At 41.2% G+C, this 20255-nt stretch overlaps 1 protein-coding gene across 1 annotated transcript in view; it reads right to left on the bottom strand.

The window, feature by feature from the left end:
• LOC134753290 (endoribonuclease Dcr-1) overlaps positions 1-20255 on the bottom strand; it is an 88620-nt gene that overhangs the window by 7485 nt on the left and 60880 nt on the right. The window contains exons 29-39 of the mRNA XM_063689136.1: positions 16818-16903; positions 15836-15999; positions 9073-9609; positions 8392-8544; positions 7013-7144; positions 5968-6049; positions 4630-4796; positions 3468-3599; positions 2442-2529; positions 1563-1706; positions 372-501 (exon numbers count right to left, since the gene is read on the bottom strand). Coding sequence (XP_063545206.1) covers positions 372-501; positions 1563-1706; positions 2442-2529; positions 3468-3599; positions 4630-4796; positions 5968-6049; positions 7013-7144; positions 8392-8544; positions 9073-9609; positions 15836-15999; positions 16818-16903 — 1815 coding nt within the window. The remainder of the gene's footprint in view (positions 1-371; positions 502-1562; positions 1707-2441; positions 2530-3467; positions 3600-4629; positions 4797-5967; positions 6050-7012; positions 7145-8391; positions 8545-9072; positions 9610-15835; positions 16000-16817; positions 16904-20255) is intronic.

Here is a 20255-nt window from a genome sequence, read left to right as displayed (position 1 = left end):
ATAGTTTTATTTCATTTAGCCAGTCTTCTCCGAGACCACGGGGACAACGCCGTCCTCGAAAGGAGGTAAATTTAAAACTTATTTTACGCGATTAAGTCCCGTCGTTGTGAATATTAATGAGTATGGCGGTCAGCAAAATATTATCGGCGCGTGTCGATAACTTAGTATAGGTTAGAGCACGCGCTGATTCGATTAAGATAATGTCTGTACCGCCGTAGATTAGAGATGTATAAAACACTTGATTATGATTTAATAAATCAGTCTAAGTCTACCCGTCAACGGTACCTTTTACTCACCCAACTACGTACCTCTAAAATGAGTAAAAAGCGTAAAAGTTTAAATCAGTATCTATGTTTAGTTTAGTATCTCACTTGTGGAAGCCGTGGCGGGCCGCCAGGGTGGCGAAGATGGTGTTGTTGACGAGCGCCGAGCGCAGGTCGGTGAGCGCGCCGGGCGAGTGCCGCCGAGGGTCCTCGTACAGGTGCCGGGTTATTAGGTAGTCTGCCAACAAACAAACCTCATTCTAAATATAACCTTTAATTTAAAAAAAACCGGCCATGTGCGAGTCGGACTCGCGCACGAAGGGTTCCGTACCAATACGAAAAAAAAAACAGCAAAAAAAATCACGTTTGATATATGGGATAATATATATATTCAAATATTTATATTATCTGTGAAAATTTCAACTCTCTAGCTACCACGGTTCATGAGATACAGCCTGGTGACAAACAGACAGACAGACGGACAGACGGACGGACAGACGGACAGCGGAGTTTTAGTAATAGGGTCCCGTTTTTATTCTTTGGGTACGGAACCCTAAAAAACTGGATGTACGTTGTGTACAACATATGTAAGATGTTTATTATGACTGTATTAATGAATCAAAAAATAAACCGACACAATATATTTGTAACTTCAAATTCGGGTAAATCCATTCGACCCTCTTAGGAAATATTTACCCTATTACCTTTTCTTAATACCAAAATCGCAAAATCTGACAGATGGATTTACCTGAGTTTGAAGTTAAGCGACTTATTTATCGTTTAAAATTCCATCATATTATTATTATTATTTTTTATTATGGTCATCAGCAGTTCCACTTCACTATAAAAAAACCGGCCAAGTGCGAGTCGGACTCGCGCACGTAGGGTTCCGTACCATTACGCAAAAAACGGCAAATAAATCACGTTTGTTGTATGGGAGCCCCCCTTAAATATTAATTTCTGTATTTAGTATTTGTTGTTATAGCGGCAACAGAAATACACCATCTGTGAAAATTTATAATAATGGTGACAGACGGACAGACGGCCAGACGGACAGACAGACGGACAGCGGAGTCTTAGTAATAGGGTCCCGTTTTTACCCTTTGGGTACGGAACCCTAAAAAATACCCAAATAAAAAATCTTGTGATAAAAAGTCGAACGTCGGACTTACTTAAAGGAATACATACATACATCCCACTAAATTTAAGCAAGCTTAATACAAAATAGTGCTTAGGGCCGCAAACTAAGTGCCTAGGTTTCTCTACTTCAAATCAAAAGAAATTGAAAATAGAACGTACCCAAAATGGCGTCTCCTAGGAACTCCAGCCGCTGGTAGCAGTCAGTTAGTCTATTCCTCTGGTGTGACGCGTGTGTAAGCGCCTGTAGTAGGAGCGAGCGATCTTTGAAGCGGTACTGAAGAGTCCGCTCCAATGCGTCATAGCCTGAAAAGAAAACAATTATGAGATTTATGCTAAGTGTGGCGTTACCCACAGTTTAAAGGATATTTCGCAGTTGAATGGTTTGTCCCTCGCGTGTTGTGTAGCTACTGTAGCTAGGCTTAAATGTAAGCGTTCAGCTAGGCGATATTTATTTATTTACAAGAACGGCTTTGACACCAATTACACTTGTATGCTTACAATTACAATTGAGGCGTGTTAAATATTGTATGGAATTTTGAATGTTCCGAAATAAAGATATTTATTTTTTATTTTATTATTAAAAAAGTGTGTGTAAAAAATTACAGTACAATCTCACTAATCCGGCACTAATGCTGACACAAGAAAGCCGGATTACTGGAAAATTCGGATTACTGGTACTGGATATATCACAGCAACAAACACGTATGTAGCACGGCGGGCGTAATCCACTGAACATCGGCTACAGAGTAGCGTGAGTTTTGTTTCTAGCATATTTCGCATTTGTATGATTTGTCCCTCTTGTATAGACATCTTAAGTGGAAGAGCTCGCCCTATTCGTCATACAGTTGGCAGTTAAGATTTGCCTCTTCGTGTGATGAGACTTACCGGACGTAGAATTACCGGATGTAGCCAAGAAACGGCGGGGGCGGCCGCAGCGCAGCGCCCCCAAAATCGCCTGCAGTGTGGACTTGTGAAGTAACCCACTATGTAGCATATTTCGCCGTTGCATGGGTTGTCCCTTATGTGGCAAAGGCTTACCGGACAACATCTGCTCAAGCTCGCCCTCAGGGTCAGCAATGTAGCGCAGCAGCGGCGAGGGCGGCGCCCGCAGCGCTCCAAACATGGGCTGCAACAAAACGACCGTGATGAACAAAGTAATGAGATGACAGAATACTTAGTCTACTTGGGAATACAAGAACAAAACTATAATGGGTATACAGAGCCCGAACGTCAAAGAAACTTGCTAATAAATTAAAGATGTACATGTTCTATATTCGCGGTAGCACTACATACTAATAATCTTTAATACAATGTTAAAGTAACATATCGATAACAGTCAGCGATAACAGTTCATTTTGTAAACCCCTTTTTTCCAGTTTTTTTTTTGGTAAAGTGATAATTGCGGACTTACGGCGTTATTGAGAAAACGCATGTTAATGACAATCGTTTGTCCTTATCCGTCATTTTGACATTTGTCTTTGATACAAAGGGACAACATTTAACAAAGGTTTACTGAGTTCTATGAATGCGGGGGTTATCATATAGCATCAACTTACCAAAAACCACTATCCCTGCTTACATTCAGGCGGGGCGTATGCTTGTTTGTCAACGACATGGTATTTAAAAAAACTATCCATCCCCAAACTTCGCAGTCGCGTAACTTCTCTCTCGTGTGATCATAGCGGGTGTACTGGAAAACATCTTACCTGACCAGAAACGACTGTCCATTCTCTTTGTAGGGCGCCAGCGAACCGACCGGCTTAATCGTTTTCATATAATGACTTTAGAGTCTGGCTCCCGACGTCTTGCTCGTAACATACTTCGCAGCCGTATGGTGTCTCACTGTGACCACTGCAGAATTGCAAAACAATATCTAACTCACCAGAAACCACTGTCCATTCTCTTCGTAGAACGCCAACGAGCCAATAGGCCGAGCAAGTTCGTCATCTTCTTCATCTGATGACTGAGTATGTATCTCGACGTCTTGCCCGTAACATACTTTACAGTTGTATGGCGTGTCTCTCGTGTGATCCCTGCACAATTGTAAAACAAAATATAACTCACCAGAAACCATTGTCCATTCTCTTTGTAGGGCGCCAACGAGCCGACAGGCCGAGGAAGATCATCATCATCATCATCTTCGTCTGATGACTCGGAGTCTGACTCGCGACGTGTTTTGCGGGCTGACTGCTTCTTCTGTTGGGGAAAAAAACAGAATAATGTAACTGTCTATCTGTTGTATTTTAACGGCCAATACTGATGGACCGATTTTGATAACATTTCGTACTAGTATGTAGTAGTAAAGGTTACCTTTTGAATGCATGAATAATTATATACGCCACCCTAAGGCGTTGAGGGAAGTAATGGAAAAATTCGCACACATCTGGTAGGCCTCCGTGATCAATGGTCGCAGGTTCTAGTCCTGCCGGAGATGTATGTTTTTCCATTTTTCCTTTATTTTAAAAAAAATATGAATAATTATGTTCATAAGCTACTTTCTTTTTGAAATCTTCGTCTAAGGGGGGGGGGGATAGAAAGTATGACAGATACCAAAAATATTAAGTAAAGAAGTTAAGATCAGCACTTAGTAAATTAATTCAAAATGTATTCACTGGGAACCAAAAACCACTGGGAGAATAAACTTCTGTGCATTATCTTCCAATACACCAACTAACGATAGCATCATCAGTGACAGGGATAGACAAACATGAAAAGTACATCGGTGACTGTAACTCACTTCACTCGGTAAATACTTACTCTACCCTGCCTTTACATTCTGGAAACTTGCAAGTTTGTCCATAAATACACAGAATTTTACAAAAACGAGGAGACATATCTCGTCGTACCCATCTAGACACAATTCAAGATTAATGCAGATTAAAACTACATTCGTCTGGCCCCTTAAAAATGTCAATAAAATTGTACAATAAATTGCCTGAAGAAATTAAAAAAGAAGAAAAAGAAACTACTTTTGCGAAGAAATTAAAACAAATGCTTGTAACAAAAACCTACTATTCTGTAAATGAATATTTAAATGACCAACTAAAAAATGAATTTTTTTGTTTAATAAGTTAGTTACAGTTGTTATCTTGTGTAAAAAAAAACATTAAGTTAGCTTAAGTTACTTTTAAGAATTGCCATGCCCTAACGGGGCTCATGTTTGATACTTTTATCTTATAAGAACCTATAACAACATGAAAGCAAATAAACTAAGTGAATAAATTACCTGCCACTCCTCTAACTTGCTGGCGGTACCGTGGTCATTGACAGGCACGTCATGCCGCGGCAGCACCCGGATCCCGAGCCACGCCATGAACAGTAGGGCTCCGCGGGGACCGCACTCCAGCAGGTACGCCCCTATTAGGGCTTCCACGCAGTCCGCTATTGATTTGTCTGGACAAAATAGCCACTAATGTAAATTTAGGATGTTTAATAGCCAGTAACGTGGTGAAATTTGAAGACTTATGGCGTTATTCATAAACGCATTACAAGCCTGAATTCGATATGAAATGTTTGTCTTTATCAGTCATTTTGACTTATGTATTTGTAAGAAAGGGATAAAACATAAGAATAAGGGGGTTAACCTTTAGCAAGCATCCCACCGTTCCTTTACTAGTACTAATTACCTACATTTAAATTTAAATCCTTTTTAAATGGAACACAGTTGCTTTTGTTTTATTTCGTTCGATTTCAAAACAAAACAAATTCAATTACATTTTCATATAGGTACCATGACTATGACTACTAGTCAAATCAGTTTCTTCTTTCGAACTGTCAAAACGATTTTGCTACTATGAAATTTGCATGAAACACTAGCATGTGACGTCACAATCAGATTACCTACTCTTTATAGTTTTATACGGGTTTTAAAACAGAAATTGTGTCTAAAAATTGAGTCTGTTCTGTCCGGTTCTGTAGCGCGTCAGGTATGTTCGCGGAGGCGCACACGGATGGGTTCTGCGCCATCATCCGCAAGAAAGTGGCCTCTCTACTCAGTCGCGTTCGGGGCAGCAGCAACAGCATCCTGGGGCTGTTTGCGTATAGGTTTGACTGCCCCATTTATGACAAATGGAGGCAAATAATGCTTGGGCTTGTGTAAATTTTTATTTTGTGAATTATTATTATTATTTTTGTAATTATAAATTTTTGTAGTATTTATTTGAATTTTCTTTTAATCAATAAGGATTTAATTGTTATTACTTGTTGTATATACTAATATAGAGTAAGGCATTGTTACTAACAACATTTTTATGGGCCCCAGGCCTGAAATAAACGAATATTTAATTTGATTTAATTTAATTTAAAAATAACTGCTGTCTACGTTTCTCTATTAATCTTCTGGTGCTTTATTTCATGCATGGTGTAAAATAATTTATTTTAAATACAGTCAAATACCCTATTTTGAGTATGTATTTGTAAATACGGATAAAACATAAATGGGCGTCAGCTTTCCTAAATGACGCAAAATACCACCTCGTGAGCCATGGACATGACAGTTTCAATTCGATTTTAGTCCGCATTTTTGTTTTTCAGACACAAGTTTTGTAATAAGCCGACGGGTTACCTGGGATACTGTGCTGCGTGATGAGATTGTAAGGGATGAAGCAGCCGGCGGGAGGGGCCTCCTGCCCACCCTCCGAGTCCACCTGTGAGATAATAGTACATTATGATACAAGTGTGCTAAGTTGGTCATTACACACGAGGCGTTATTGAAAGAAAATAAGAAAGCCGATGTGTGTAATGACCAATGCACACGCGTTTCATACGACGTTTTTCAACACACTTGCGAGAGGAAAAAAAAGAGACTCATATTAATCAAATTTTAATAGTTATAACAGTTAGTATTGTGTGTTGCATCTGTCATACTCGTACTGCCGGCCGCCCCTCGCCCCGGCCGCGGGCGGCGGCGGGCGGGCCGGCCGGGGCGCGCCCGTGCCCGCCAGTCCGACCAATTAAAGAAGGCTCCCTTTCCATGCATATTATTAGCAATCAGTTAGCTTCTTAACTCAGTCGGATAATATAATGAAAAAGCACGAGCGGAAAAATACACTGAAAGAGCACGCGTGTTTAATATCTAGGATTATGAGCCAAAAATCGGTGGAATAAAAACGTCGTTTTGAGCAAGTGTGTTGAAAAAATTATTAATACAAATAAAAAAAATCATTTATCCATATATAAATAAATTTTATGGTATTTTTATACATCTTCATTTTTAGTTTTATTCGTGTGTCGATAGATGGCAGTGGATTTACTGTGGCTACAAAATTTACTATGACAGTACCGCTCTATCCTATTCATAGACATAGTATAGTAGTTATAGACATGAAACCGAGCGACCAGGGGTAAGAGAAAGACATATTCATGTATTGACAGGTTAATGTATGGCAGCATAATCCTTTTTCTCTTTCACTCTTATAAATTTCGGTATTTCGCCATCGCCTCCTACCTATGTTGCCATAACCCGACCATGAAAAAAAAACCGGTCGGTGATAAGGACAAAGCATGGCACTATTTTCTCTTTCCTCTTATAGGAATCGCAATAAGACTATCTTTCTCTATCAAAGAGTGTCAGGCCCTTGATCCTATTATATCCTCCTGGTTATACTTACAGGTGCGTGTGCGGCGGGTGGAGCTTTGTGGCAGGGCGGCAACCAGTTGTCGTGGGGTTCGAACTTGGACGCGATCATTCGCGCGCCGAGACGCTTGCGTAATCCCAGTCGGTACAGGTTCAAGTTTGACACCTGTCCAAAAATGTAGACGGTTACAGTCAGACCAAGATAACTCTGCAGCGATTTTTATAGCACAGACTAGTGCTAGTGTTATGTTAAACGCCAAACTTCTATGAAACTATGACGTTTAAATAACACTTACGTCTGTGCTATGAAAATAGCTGCAGAGTTATCTTGGTCTCACTCTATGCATACATTTTTAACAAAAAAAACCGGCCAAGTGCGAGTCGGACTCGCGCACCATGGGTTCCGTACATTACATAATTTTAACAATGTATTTTTTATGTGAAACGTGAGTGAAAGGTAAATTGCGGTTTACGATTTATGACGTATTAGGCGAGTGGCAAGACTCGGGACGAGTGAAGAATGACATTTCCGCACGTGTATCGAACGACGTTGTTTAATACAGTTGCGAAAAAATAAGAAAAGCAACAAGGAACGGAATTCGAAACTTTTATATTATTAATTCTGTGACATCATTGACATTGACATTATGAAGAAGTGTTTTTCTAGCTTTTATTCGACTAGAATAGATTTTGTTATTATTATTGAACCCACTTCAATGAGTTTTTTTTTCAAATGCATGTTCTATAAGACAGAAACAATTGTAAATATTAAAACATTGTACTATTATTACGTAAATATCGTTATTTATGATTATTTGTGTATCGTATATTACAAAAACAATATCGAATGTTGCCTTTGGAAACTTAAAACATTCTTGCAGTAAGAAAATACGCCTCTTCTTTGACAGGCGTTCCGTTCCATTCAAACAACTTATTAAGAACGGTTTTTCAACATTAAAAAATAAACGTGTTATCTATATTAATCAATCAATCAAATCAAATATATTTATTTGTATAAATAAGGGTACAAAACAGGTGGTATACAAAGTTTTCATTATCATTCCTATTATATTTTACCATAGTCAGGCGTACAAATATTCAATACCTAAATTTAACTTAACTATTACCCATGCATTGTTATAATCTATATGGCACAATTTTAAACACTCAAAAAAATATTGAAAATGAAATTGATAATTAATGTCCTACTTGGTAATATTATGAATTGTCAATTCACACTTTTCACACACAACAGGTCACAATTTTCAATTTCAAAAACTCATATTGTCTATACAATTTAATATTAATTAAAAAGAAAGTTGAGTTAGTTCCAGAGCTTATAACTCTAAGTGATATCTGTGATGGGCCTTAAATAAATGTTTTCATTTTATCGAGGTTTTTCATCTATCTCACCTGTTTACTCCGCATATGGCTCAGTTTCCCCTCATGCACGGTAGGGTGCGCGCAGTACAGGTAAGCCGTGATGGCGAACTTTAGGAAACTGTCCCCGATGGTCTCCAGCCGTTCAAGGTTGATGCCATCGTTCGCGTTTGACATCGTCAGCGCCTTAAAAAAAAGACATTCAAATAGGCTCGGTTTGAAAATGGAGTTAATTAGAATACAACCGGTATTCTTTGAGCAAGTAACTTAATTTAAACTCAGGAATGCAATAAACGAAATTAAAAAAAAAACTGGATAAGTGCGAGACGGACTCGCCCACCGAGGGTTCCGTACTTTTTAGTATTTGTTGTTATAGCGGCAACAGAAATACATAATCTGTAAAAATTTCAACTATCTCAGTTAGCTATCACGGTTCATGAGATACAGCCTGGTGACAGACAGACGGACAGACAGACGGATAGTAATAGGGTCCCGTTTTTACCCTTTGGGTACGGAACACTAAAAAACACCGTGTATAAACTAATTGCATTGTATTTTTTCCATCAACAACTGATCTAGGTTTAGACTAATATGAGCCAGAATTCAAACTCACGAATTGAAATCGGATAGGAACCAGTCAATGGTAAAAAAAGGGTTTTTTAAATAATAATTACTTTCATCAGTAAAGTATTAAATGATTATAAAATAAAATACCTGTAAAATAACACTAGGACTCGGCCCCGGATGTCCCTCCAAATTTGGCTGAAAATCAAAGTCAAACTCCTTCCCATTCCCCTTACTATCCTCATAATACGGTCTGAATTCTCTCTCACCGACACGCACCACTCTCTCTGCATAACTCTCCATCGTATCAAAACCTATATTTGACACTTTCTCATTCTTATACTCTGGTGAATCTATGTCAACATCTATCATAGAGAAACAGGTGTATTTTTTAATTTCTTCTTCCAATAAACTATTTTTAAATTCAGCCAGTAATGATCGCTTGTTTTTCTCGATCGCTTCTAAGGTTAAGGGTCCGTTTTCGATATTCAAAAAGTCGTTTTTGTAAGGGAAGAGTTGTTGGAATCTCGTTTTTACTTCGTCGTCCGGTATAGGTTCGGATTTTCGGCAATCTTTCAAAGGGTCGGGTAGGATGTCTGCGATTGGCTGATCTTGTGGTATGAGGAGGCCTTTCTGGATGATCTCTTGTTCATGTTCGGCGACTGATTGTTGAAACTGTTGTAGGCACTGTACAAAAAAATATATCTTTTAACCGCCGTATGTTATTTGTTATAATATACAATAATATGTTATTGTCGAGGCTCGGAAGTGGCTACTTGCTGGCTGAGGATTCGTTTTAAACGGACGATCTTGGGAGTCCGTTTAATTGAATCCGAAGCCAGCAAGTAGCCTTCCAGCCGAGTCATATATAGTGCTTTTCTCAAAAATGGCGCAATAAACACAAATATAATAGAAATATTTTACAGAAGCAACGTTATTATGTATATATTTTCACAGAAAAAAGTAAAAAGATTTGCTTTGCCGCCTTTTTATTTTTTTTAATTAAAAATGGAAGTGTATTTTTCTGCTGAAAATACGCCAACCTATTAGAGACACATAAATAGTCGCGGTACCAACATTAAAAATCAAAATCAAAATTATCTTTATTCAGTATTAGAAAAGACATATATATGCTTACATTTTTATACAACTACATAGTGTAGTGACCTTGGTCACTAGGCGCAGCACAGTTAAGTGACCAACCGACGTCCCTAAGTCGTTAGAATAAGGTCTACAATTGGTCAGTCAACTGCACTGTCCAGTAAAGATAACTACAAAATAATATACTATAATATAATAATAATATATAAGCTACATCTGTTCCCCGTACTAGTATTAAACTGTATCACGGTGGAAACAGGATAAGCCATCCTCTATTTTCAATGTGTTGACACTTGACAGTCAATAAGCAACATCATTTAATTTTATTAGTTAAGTTAAATATTAGCCGTACACGTGGGTCGTTTGACAAAAAAACCGCATTCCGATGGTTAGTTGCAGTAAGAGTAAACATTTAGTATATGCAAGAGTAACACATTATTCTTAATTTATTTAAGTATATTTAAGGTTTCATGTTAGGATCTTTTTTAATTAATATAGGCCCCTAGTGTTTTGTAAGAAATTATTTCAGTTATAGTATGTACAGATATAACTTTTTTGTTATTATTTTTATTCTATTTTATTTATTATACGTTTACAACTTTTAGATAGGGATGATAAGAATATTTTATACAATTTTAATTAGGTTTTATACCAAGTACCTACATACGTTCGACGTCAAAAATGAGACTTATATAATAACTATAATCAATACGTTATTATTTACATAATATCTATAGGTATGTGTGTGAAAAACTGATACTTATTTGAAACTTACAAGTATGTAATACATTTATTAATATGTTAAGTTGTACATATTTAGCTATAATATTTACTTAATTCTATAGGTGTGTGTGTGTCTATGTATGTGGGTTATATGTAAGTGTGTGTGTATGCCAATTACTCATTTTATTAAACGTTCAGTGCTGTCGTAGTTCAATAGTTTTAAGTATTCTTCTAATTTTAACTTACAAGAGTATGATGTAAGCGTTCTTAGGGTTGTAGTTTTACTAATTTTATTATAGACTGCGGGACCCAGAACCATAGTGAACCGTTTTGCAAACTTGGTACTATGATTCGGAATGGAGTATACAATATCGTTTCTTCGTCTTGAATCAAGGAAGTCCGGTGGAGTTACGTGCTGGATAAGGATCAATTGCTTAATAAATAGTTGTCTGACAGTTAGGACCGAAATTTCACTGTACAGGCTTGTAGTTGAATAAGTATATTTTTTAAAGGTCATGACTTTAAGTACAATTCTCTGCGCTCTTTCAAGTTGTAACAATGTCGTTTTGGCCGCACCGCCCCAAATATTTATGCATTAACTTGTAATTGATTGGCACAACGCGTAGTAGATAGAAAGTAATTGTTGTAATAATAAGTACTGATCATTTGTTTGGCTGTTTAATGGACCTATGCCTTCATTTGATATGGCCACTTCAACTATTAAAAAGTTTGGAACTCGACAAATAATGGAATTTGTATGCAACATTGCAGTCCCGAAATCGAGACTGCAATATTTTTGACTTTTAAATTTTTTGACTGACCATAAACTACGCACTTCGCGACCTACTTTTTAACCGACTTCAAGATTTCAAAAGGAGGAGGTTATCAATTCGGTTGTATGTTTTTTTTTCTTTTTTTTTAATGTTTGTTACTCCATAACTCCGTCATTTCTGGACCGATTTTGAAAATTCTTTTTTTGATTGTAAGTATATACATACAGATTGATCCCGTTTTGGTCAAAACGCAGTTCTGATGATGGGATCCATGAGGAATCGAGGAAACTCCTCAAATGTTAAAGGCATACATATAGTGATTTTAGTATTTTCATCAACAAATCAAGCATTTACATTTAATAATTTTTAAGAAAAAAAAACCGACTTCAATGGGGGATGCCGCTGAAAGCATTCTTAGGTTCCAGACAATGAAATGAAAAAGACAGCATCTTTTGCCTAATTATGTAGAAAAGGAGGTAAACCGACCCACTTTTCTACTAGCATTTCGTTTTTGTAAGGGTCGCAGTTCTAACCTAACCTACTTTTCTGGTAGCATTTCGTTTCTGTAAGGGTCACAGCTCTAACCTAACCTACTTTTCTGATAGCAGTTCTGTTCTGTGAGAATCGCAGTTCAAAACACACCCACCCACCTAACCCACTTTTCTAGTAGCATTTCCGGGTCCGGGTCTGGGTCCGGATCCGAGTCCGGGTCCGTGTCCGGCTGTCCGGGTCCAGGTTTGGGTCAGAGTTCGTTCCGGGTCCGGGTCCGAGTTGGGGTCCATGTTCAGACCCGGGTCCGGGTCCGAGTCCGGGTCCAAGTTTGGGTTTGGGTCCATAAGGAAGAGAACAAATCGCCAAACGTGAACTATGTGTCATAGAATAGTTCCATTCTGATCATCATCAGCAGTTCCACTTCATCAAATGTCACTTTTTTAAATGTAAATGCTGGATTTGTTGATGAAAATACAAAAATCACTATATGTATGCCTTTCACATTTGAGGAGTTCCCTCGGTTCCTCGTGGGTCTCCTCATCAGAACTCGAGCTTGACAAAAATATGTCTTAAAAACTTAAGTTGCTTAACAAACATAAAGAAGTGGACAAATCGCCAAACGTAAACTATGCGTCATTAAAGAGTTCCATTCTGATCATCATCAGCAGTTCCACTTCATCAAATGTCACTTTTAAAATGGAAATGCTGGATTTGTTGATAAAAATACAAAAATCGCTATATGTATGCCTTTCACATTTGAGGAGTTCCCTCGATTCCTCATGGATCCCATCATCAGAACTCGAGCTTGACAAAAATGTTTCTTGAAAACCTAACTTGCTTAACAAACATAACGAAGAGGACAAATCGCCAAACGTGAACTATGCGTCATTGAAGAGTTCCGTTCTGATCATCATCAGCAGTTCCACTTCATCAAATGTCACTTTTTAAAATGGAAGTGCTGGATTTGTTTATAAAAATACAAAAATCACTATATGTATGCCTTTCATATTTGAGGAGTTCCCTCGATTCCTCATGGATCCCATCATCAGAACTCGAGCTTGACAAAAATGTTTCTTGAAAACCTAACTTGCTTAACAAACATAACGAAGAGGACAAATCGCCAAACGTGAACTATGCGTCATTGAAGAGTTCCGTTCTGATCATCATCAGCAGTTCCACTTCATCAAATGTCACTTTTTTAAATGTAAGTGCTTGATTTGTTGATGAAAATACTAAAATCTCTATATGTATGCCTTTAACATTTGAGGAGTTCCCTCGATTCCTCATGGATCCCATCATCAGAACTGCTTTTTGACAAAAACGGGACCAATCTGTATGTATATACTTACAATCAAAAAAAGAATTTTCAAAATCGGTCCAGAAATGACGGAGTTATGGAGTAACAAACATTAAAAAAAAAAAAAAAAAAAAACAACCGAATTGAGAACCTCCTCCTTTGAAATCTTGAAGTCGGTTAAAAAAGTGACATTTGATGAAGTGGAACTGCTGATGATGATCAGAACGGAACTCTTCAATGACGCATAGTTCACGTTTGGCGATTTGTCCTCTTCGTTATGATTGGTAAGCAACTTAAGTTTTTAAGACATATTTTTGTCAAGCTCGAGTTCTGATGAGGAGACCCACGAGGAACCGAGGGAACTCCTCAAATGTGAAAGGCATACATATAGTGATTTTTGTATTTTCATCAACAAATCCAGCATTTCCATTTAAAAAAGTGACATTTGATGAAGTGCAGCTGCTGATGATGATCAGAAATATCAGAATGGCACTCTTTAACGACGCATAGTTCACGTTTGGCGATTTGTCCTCTTCGTTATGATTGGTAAGCAAGTTAGGTTTTCAAGACACATTTTTGTCAAGCTCGAGTTCTGATGATGGGATCCATGAGGAATCGAGGGAACTCCTCAAATGAGAAAGGCATACATATAGTGATTTTTGTATTTTCATCAACAAATCCAGCTTTTACATAAAAAAGTGACATTTGATGAAGTGGAACTGCTGATGATGATCAGAATGGAACTCTTCAACGACACATAGTTCACGTTTGGCGATTTATTCTCTTCGTTATGGACCCAGACCCAAACTTGGACCTGGACTTTTTTTTGAACTGCGATCCTCACAGAACCGAACTGCTATCAGAAAAGTGGGTTAGGTTAGGTTAGAACTGTGACCCTTACAGAAACGAAATGCTATCAGAACATTGGGTTAGGTTAGGTTAGGTTACTACTAGAAACGTGGGTGGTTTTACCTCATTTTAGTTAGGCAAAAGATGCTGTCTTTTTCATTTCATTGTCTGGAGTGCACCATCAACAATAAGTAACCTTTCAACGGCATCCCCCATTGAAGTCGGTTTTTTTTTTCTTAAAAAATATTAACCGGCAACGTCGACTTTGCCGTCCATTTTTGAGAAAAATAAGATGTAGCTCACATCTGTGGGCGCGTGTCCGGCGCGCATGGCTCGCGCGTGCGCGGCCACGTCCCTGGCGTCGTCGGCGGCGTCGCGCGGCGCTCCACGTCCACGGCCTCCGCCTCGTGGGCCGTGTTGTACCTCACCTCTGTGGGCGCGTGTCCGGCGCGCATGGCTCGCGCGTGCGCGGCCACGTCCCTGGCGTCGTCGGCGGCGTCGCGCGGCGCTCCACGTCCACGGCCTCCGCCTCGTGGGCCGTGTTGTACCTCACCTCTGTGGGCGCGTGTCCGGCGCGCATGGCTCGCGCGTGCGCGGCCACGTCCCTGGCGTCGTCGGCGGCGTCGCGCGGCGCTCCACGTCCACGGCCTCCGCCTCGTGGGCCGTGTTGTACCTCACCTCTGTGGGCGCGTGTCCGGCGCGCATGGCTCGCGCGTGCGCGGCCACGTCCCTGGCGTCGTCGGCGGCGTCGCGCGGCGCTCCACGTCCACGGCCTCCGCCTCGTGGGCCGTGTTGTACCTCACCTCTGTGGGCGCGTGTCCGGCGCGCATGGCTCGCGCGTGCGCGGCCACGTCCCTGGCGTCGTCGGCGGCGTCGCGCGGCGCTCCACGTCCACCACCTCCGCCTCGTGGGCCGTGTTGTACCTCACCTCTGTGGGCGCGTGTCCGGCGCGCATGGCTCGCGCGTGCGCGGCCACGTCCCTGGCGTCGTCGGCGGCGTCGCGCGGCGCTCCACGTCCACGGCCTCCGCCTCGTGGGCCGTGTTGTACCTCACCTCTGTGGGCGCGTGTCCGGCGCGCATGGCTCGCGCGTGCGCGGCCACGTCCCTGGCGTCGTCGGCGGCGTCGCGCGGCGCTCCACGTCCACGGCCTCCGCCTCGTGGGCCGTGTTGTACCTCACCTCTGTGGGCGCGTGTCCGGCGCGCATGGCTCGCGCGTGCGCGGCCACGTCCCTGGCGTCGTCGGCGGCGTCGCGCGGCGCTCCACGTCCACGGCCTCCGCCTCGTGGGCCGTGTTGTACCTCACCTCTGTGGGCGCGTGTCCGGCGCGCATGGCTCGCGCGTGCGCGGCCACGTCCCTGGCGTCGTCGGCGGCGTCGCGCGGCGCTCCACGTCCACGGCCTCCGCCTCGTGGGCCGTGTTGTACCTCACCTCTGTGGGCGCGTGTCCGGCGCGCATGGCTCGCGCGTGCGCGGTCACGTCCCTGGCGTCGTCGGCGGCGTCGCGCGGCGCTCCACGTCCACGGCCTCCGCCTCGTGGGCCGTGTTGTACCTCACCTCTGTGGGCGCGTGTCCGGCGCGCATGGCTCGCGCGTGCGCGGCCACGTCCCTGGCGTCGTCGGCGGCGTCGCGCGGCGCTCCACGTCCACGGCCTCCGCCTCGTGGGCCGTGTTGTACCTCACCTCTGTGGGCGCGTGTCCGGCGCGCATGGCTCGCGCGTGCGCGGCCACGTCCCTGGCGTCGTCGGCGGCGTCGCGCGGCGGCGCGGGGCGCGCGGCGCGGCGCTCCACGTCCACGGCCTCCGCCTCGTGGGCCGTCTTATACTCTATACGGACGCCCATTGCCGCTTGAAAAAAAATACGTTAGCCTTATTTTTTTATTATTATTATTATCTTCAAAGATAGATAGAACTCCATAATAGATGGATAGTATGGATACAGTCTAAGGAAAAAACGTGCCTCGAAAATCACGCAAATTTGATTCTCGATCAGATGACACCACTACCTTTGGCCTACTCTCGTATAGAGGGCGTTGACGGTTTCGTTTGTTATTTAACAATTTTAACGCATATCAGTGAAAGAACATGGGTCAAAATCATAAAAATAATTAATGCAAATAAAAAAATTCATTTATTCATATTTAAATACATTTTATCGTATTTTTATAAATATTTATTTTTAGTTTTAAAGTGTGTCGACAGATGGCAGTGAATTTACTGGGGTTACAAAATTTACTATGACAGTACCGCTCTAGTATAAGTTACTCTATGTTATCTTGGATGGAATAGAATAGAGTTCACAAAAAAATTATAGTATTTTTCAACAGTACCACTTCACTAAAAGTGTTTTGTGAACTCGGTTATTTTTTGCATCAACACATCCATTGATACGTTCTAAGGATCGCAAAATTTTATTGAAGGAGATGTTTCGTAATTATTTACGGGGTGACTTGAGCTTGCCCTGTCAATCCCTACAATTGTGTCAAATTCTTGTTTTCTTAATGCAATTTTGTTGCCCTGGATGCCAGCACTTTAAGCCAAATCACAGAACTCAACTAGAGAAAGGGGTAAGTTATGGTGGCGCCATCTATGCAAACCTTTGACAGTTGCCAAACCCAAATGATTAGTACACATGGCTGTTTAAAAAGACTTGTAAAACCACATACCATTGCTTTTACTGCTACAGAACCCGCTGGTATCCGTGTCGTCGCTATCTTCAGAGTTCAGATCTGAATCGTCCGTGTCGAAATCACTGAAAAATTGTAAAACATTAGATACAAACTGAAAATCTAAATTTGATTTATACAGGCTGGCTAAAAAATATGTGCATTCCTGTGCCAGGGAGGTTTTGGGATTATACTGAGCAACTTTTACTATGGGACCAACCATGAAATCGCGGAAAAAAAAACCCTCCCATAGAAAATGGACCAGCCAAAATGTATGAAGCAGCCAAATTTTTTTTCGCGAGATCGAGGTTGGTCCCATAGTAAAAGTCGTTCAGTTGTTCAGCGTTGGAGGTAATGGCGACCAAATGAAAGCAGGGAATACTGATATCTAAATTTAATGTTTACAGAAGGCTGGTTAGAAAAAGTGCGTTTATCTACATACATGTAGAAGCTTATATAGTTAAGTACAGCGCCACTCTATGACACTACGGATTGGTTAGGAACTATTACATACATTGACATAGCTAACAGCTTATTGAGCACTTAGACTAGTACACAATAGTTTCGGTAGATGTCACCTTTACATATCATAGGACGATTGAGACTTAATCTGTCTAGATTAGGTAAGTAGGTACTTAGGTATGCTAATACCTACTTATCTGCTACTTGTTAAGATAGGTCTTAACATCAGTATAATCCCAAAACCTCCCTGGCAACGGGAATGCATTTATTTTTTAGCCACCCTTTTATATTATATTGAATTAATTAATTGACGTGAGCTGCACCAAATCATTTGTGATCATGATTCCCTCCGCTAGAACTTTACTACGAACATTTTCATAGTTTTCTGCTGAGTTACCTTAAGCACAGAATAAGTAGCATTACGCACAGAATTCCCACTATGTAGCAAACCTCATATAAAAAATAGTACATTACTACAGAGGCCGGGAAGGAAGGGGTTGCCGGCCAAATTAGTGAGGCCGGATAGTTATGAGGCCGACAACCCGTTTTCACGCCGATGCATGTATAGTGCTTTTCTCAAACGTTTAATATAGGTATATACATACATACATACATATAATCACGCCTATTTCCCGGAGGGGTAGGCAGAGACCACGGATTTCCACTTGCTACGATCCTGACATACCTCTTTCGCTTCCTTCACTTTCATAACATTCCTCATACACGCTCGCCGGTTTAGGGTGCTCTTGACCTGGCCTTTCTTCAGGATTTCCCCGATCTGATCAGAGAAAGTCCGCCGAGGTCTGCCCCTTCCAACTCCCGTTTCTACCTCTCCCTTATATACTCTCTTTGTTAGCCTCCTTTCACTCATTCTTTCCAAGTGTCCAAACCATCTCAACATACCTTTCTCAATTTTTGTCACTACATCTTCGCTCAGTCCACACTTTTCCCTTATCACACTGTTCCTAATTCTATCTTGTAATCTCACCCCACATACACTTCTCAACGCTCTCATTTCCACTGCATTGACTTGGCTTTGATGCCTCTTCTGCCATACCCAACTTTCGCTACCATACATAAGTGTAGGCACCAGCACCCCTCTATGCACAGCCAACCGTGCCTTTTGCGACACCTTCTGGCTGCTCATAAAAGCGTTAAGTGCCCCATTCACGCGATTTCCAGCACTCACTCTCCTTTCAATATCTTTATCATGCTTACCGTCCCTAGTGAATAATGTTCCCAGATACACAAACTCTTTCACTTGTTCTACTCTTTCTTGACCAATCAAAATTTCACAGTTTGTCATATATTCCTCCTTTTCAAATACCATAACTTTCGTCTTACTTACATTTATTTTCATTCCTTTCCTTTCAAAAGATCCATGCATTCTAGTTACCATCTCCTGCAACTCTTCACCCGATGACGCTAGCAATACCAGGTCATCAGCGTAAAGAAGACATTTGACGGGTAACCCACTCATTCTCAGCCCACACTCATCATTTCTCAAATCATGCAAACTACTGTCCATGAACAGATTAAACAGCCACGGTGACGCTACACATCCCTGCCTAACACCCTTTTCGATGCTAAACCACTCAGTGTACGACCCGTTTACTCTCACACAAGCACTGGAATCCTCATAGAGCGATTTCAGTGCCTGAATGAGACGGCCGCTCAATCCATACACCGACAGTACCGACCAAAGTTCATTCCTCACCACTCTGTCATAAGCCTTTTCCAAATCCACGAAAGCGCAATAGACCTTCTGACCTTTGGCCAAATACTTTTCGGCTATGCATCGCAAGGAAAAGACTTGATCCGTACATCCCATACCCTTTCGGAATCCCGCTTGTGCATCCCATACTTTTTCATCGGTTTCTTTCACTACTCTCTCAATCAATATCTTTGCATACAATTTGCCGACGACGCTGAGTAAGCTAATGCCTCTGTAGTTTTTGCAATCCAGTTGTGATCCCTTTCCTTTGTAAAGAGGTACAATGACGGCCTTGCACCAGTCCCTGGGCACTTGACCGGTTCTGAAGCACATATTGAAAAGGCGGTACAACTGACTTGCTACAATGCCTTGTCCAGCTTTCAGCATCTCGACAGAAACTCTATCATACCCTGCAGCCTTCCCTGATTTCATTCCTTTCAACGCTTTCACAATTTCATCCATGCTAATACTATCTTCGTTCTCCGACACGTTTTCAATGCTTTCATTCAACTCCAAAATTGACGTGCTTGCCTTCTCTTTATCAAACAAACTTTCAAAATACTCTTTCCATCTTTCTAAGATGCATTCTTCCTCATTCACTAATCTTCCATTCTTGTCTTTTATTGACTTTAGCTCAGAATTCTGGGTGTTACCCCTGGCTAAACGAACGGACTTCCAGAAAAACTTTATATTTGTTTGGAAATCTTGAGAGAGCCTTTCTTCCATTTTATCTTTCTGTTCGTCTTTCTTTCTGTCTACTAATTCCTTTACTAACACTTTCATTCTTCTATAATCCTTTTTCGCTTCACTGACTTCGTCAAATGAAGCCGTGTGATTTCTTTGGTTAGCTCTTGTGGCTAACCAATCCAACCACAACTTTTTCTTCTTACACACTGCTTCTTGCACTTCTTTATCCCACCAAACATTCTTCTCCTTTTTTCCTTTGTGCCTCTTCCTTACTCCACATACTTCACTTGCCACACTTACTACTTTATTTTTAAAACTATTCCACAATTGTTCAGTCTCACTAATCTCATCCATACCATTGAATTCGGTTTTTAATCTACTCCTATACTCATCATTTACTCCATCTTCTTGCAAATTCTCCACTTTTATTCTTTTTAAATCGGCAGTAACTGTACGGGGTCGTTGTCTCCATCCTTTAAACAAGCCACTTAATCGGCACATTACCAGGAAATGGTCAGAATGGATACCCGACCCTCGATACACCCTGGAGTCGATAACATTTTTCCTAATTCTTT

This window comes from Cydia strobilella, chromosome 26 (genome assembly GCF_947568885.1).
Source record: "Cydia strobilella chromosome 26, ilCydStro3.1, whole genome shotgun sequence".
Lineage (NCBI taxonomy): Eukaryota > Metazoa > Arthropoda > Insecta > Lepidoptera > Tortricidae > Cydia > Cydia strobilella.
Note: the sequence above shows the minus strand (reverse complement) of the source record. Positions and strands in the feature narration are given on the sequence as shown.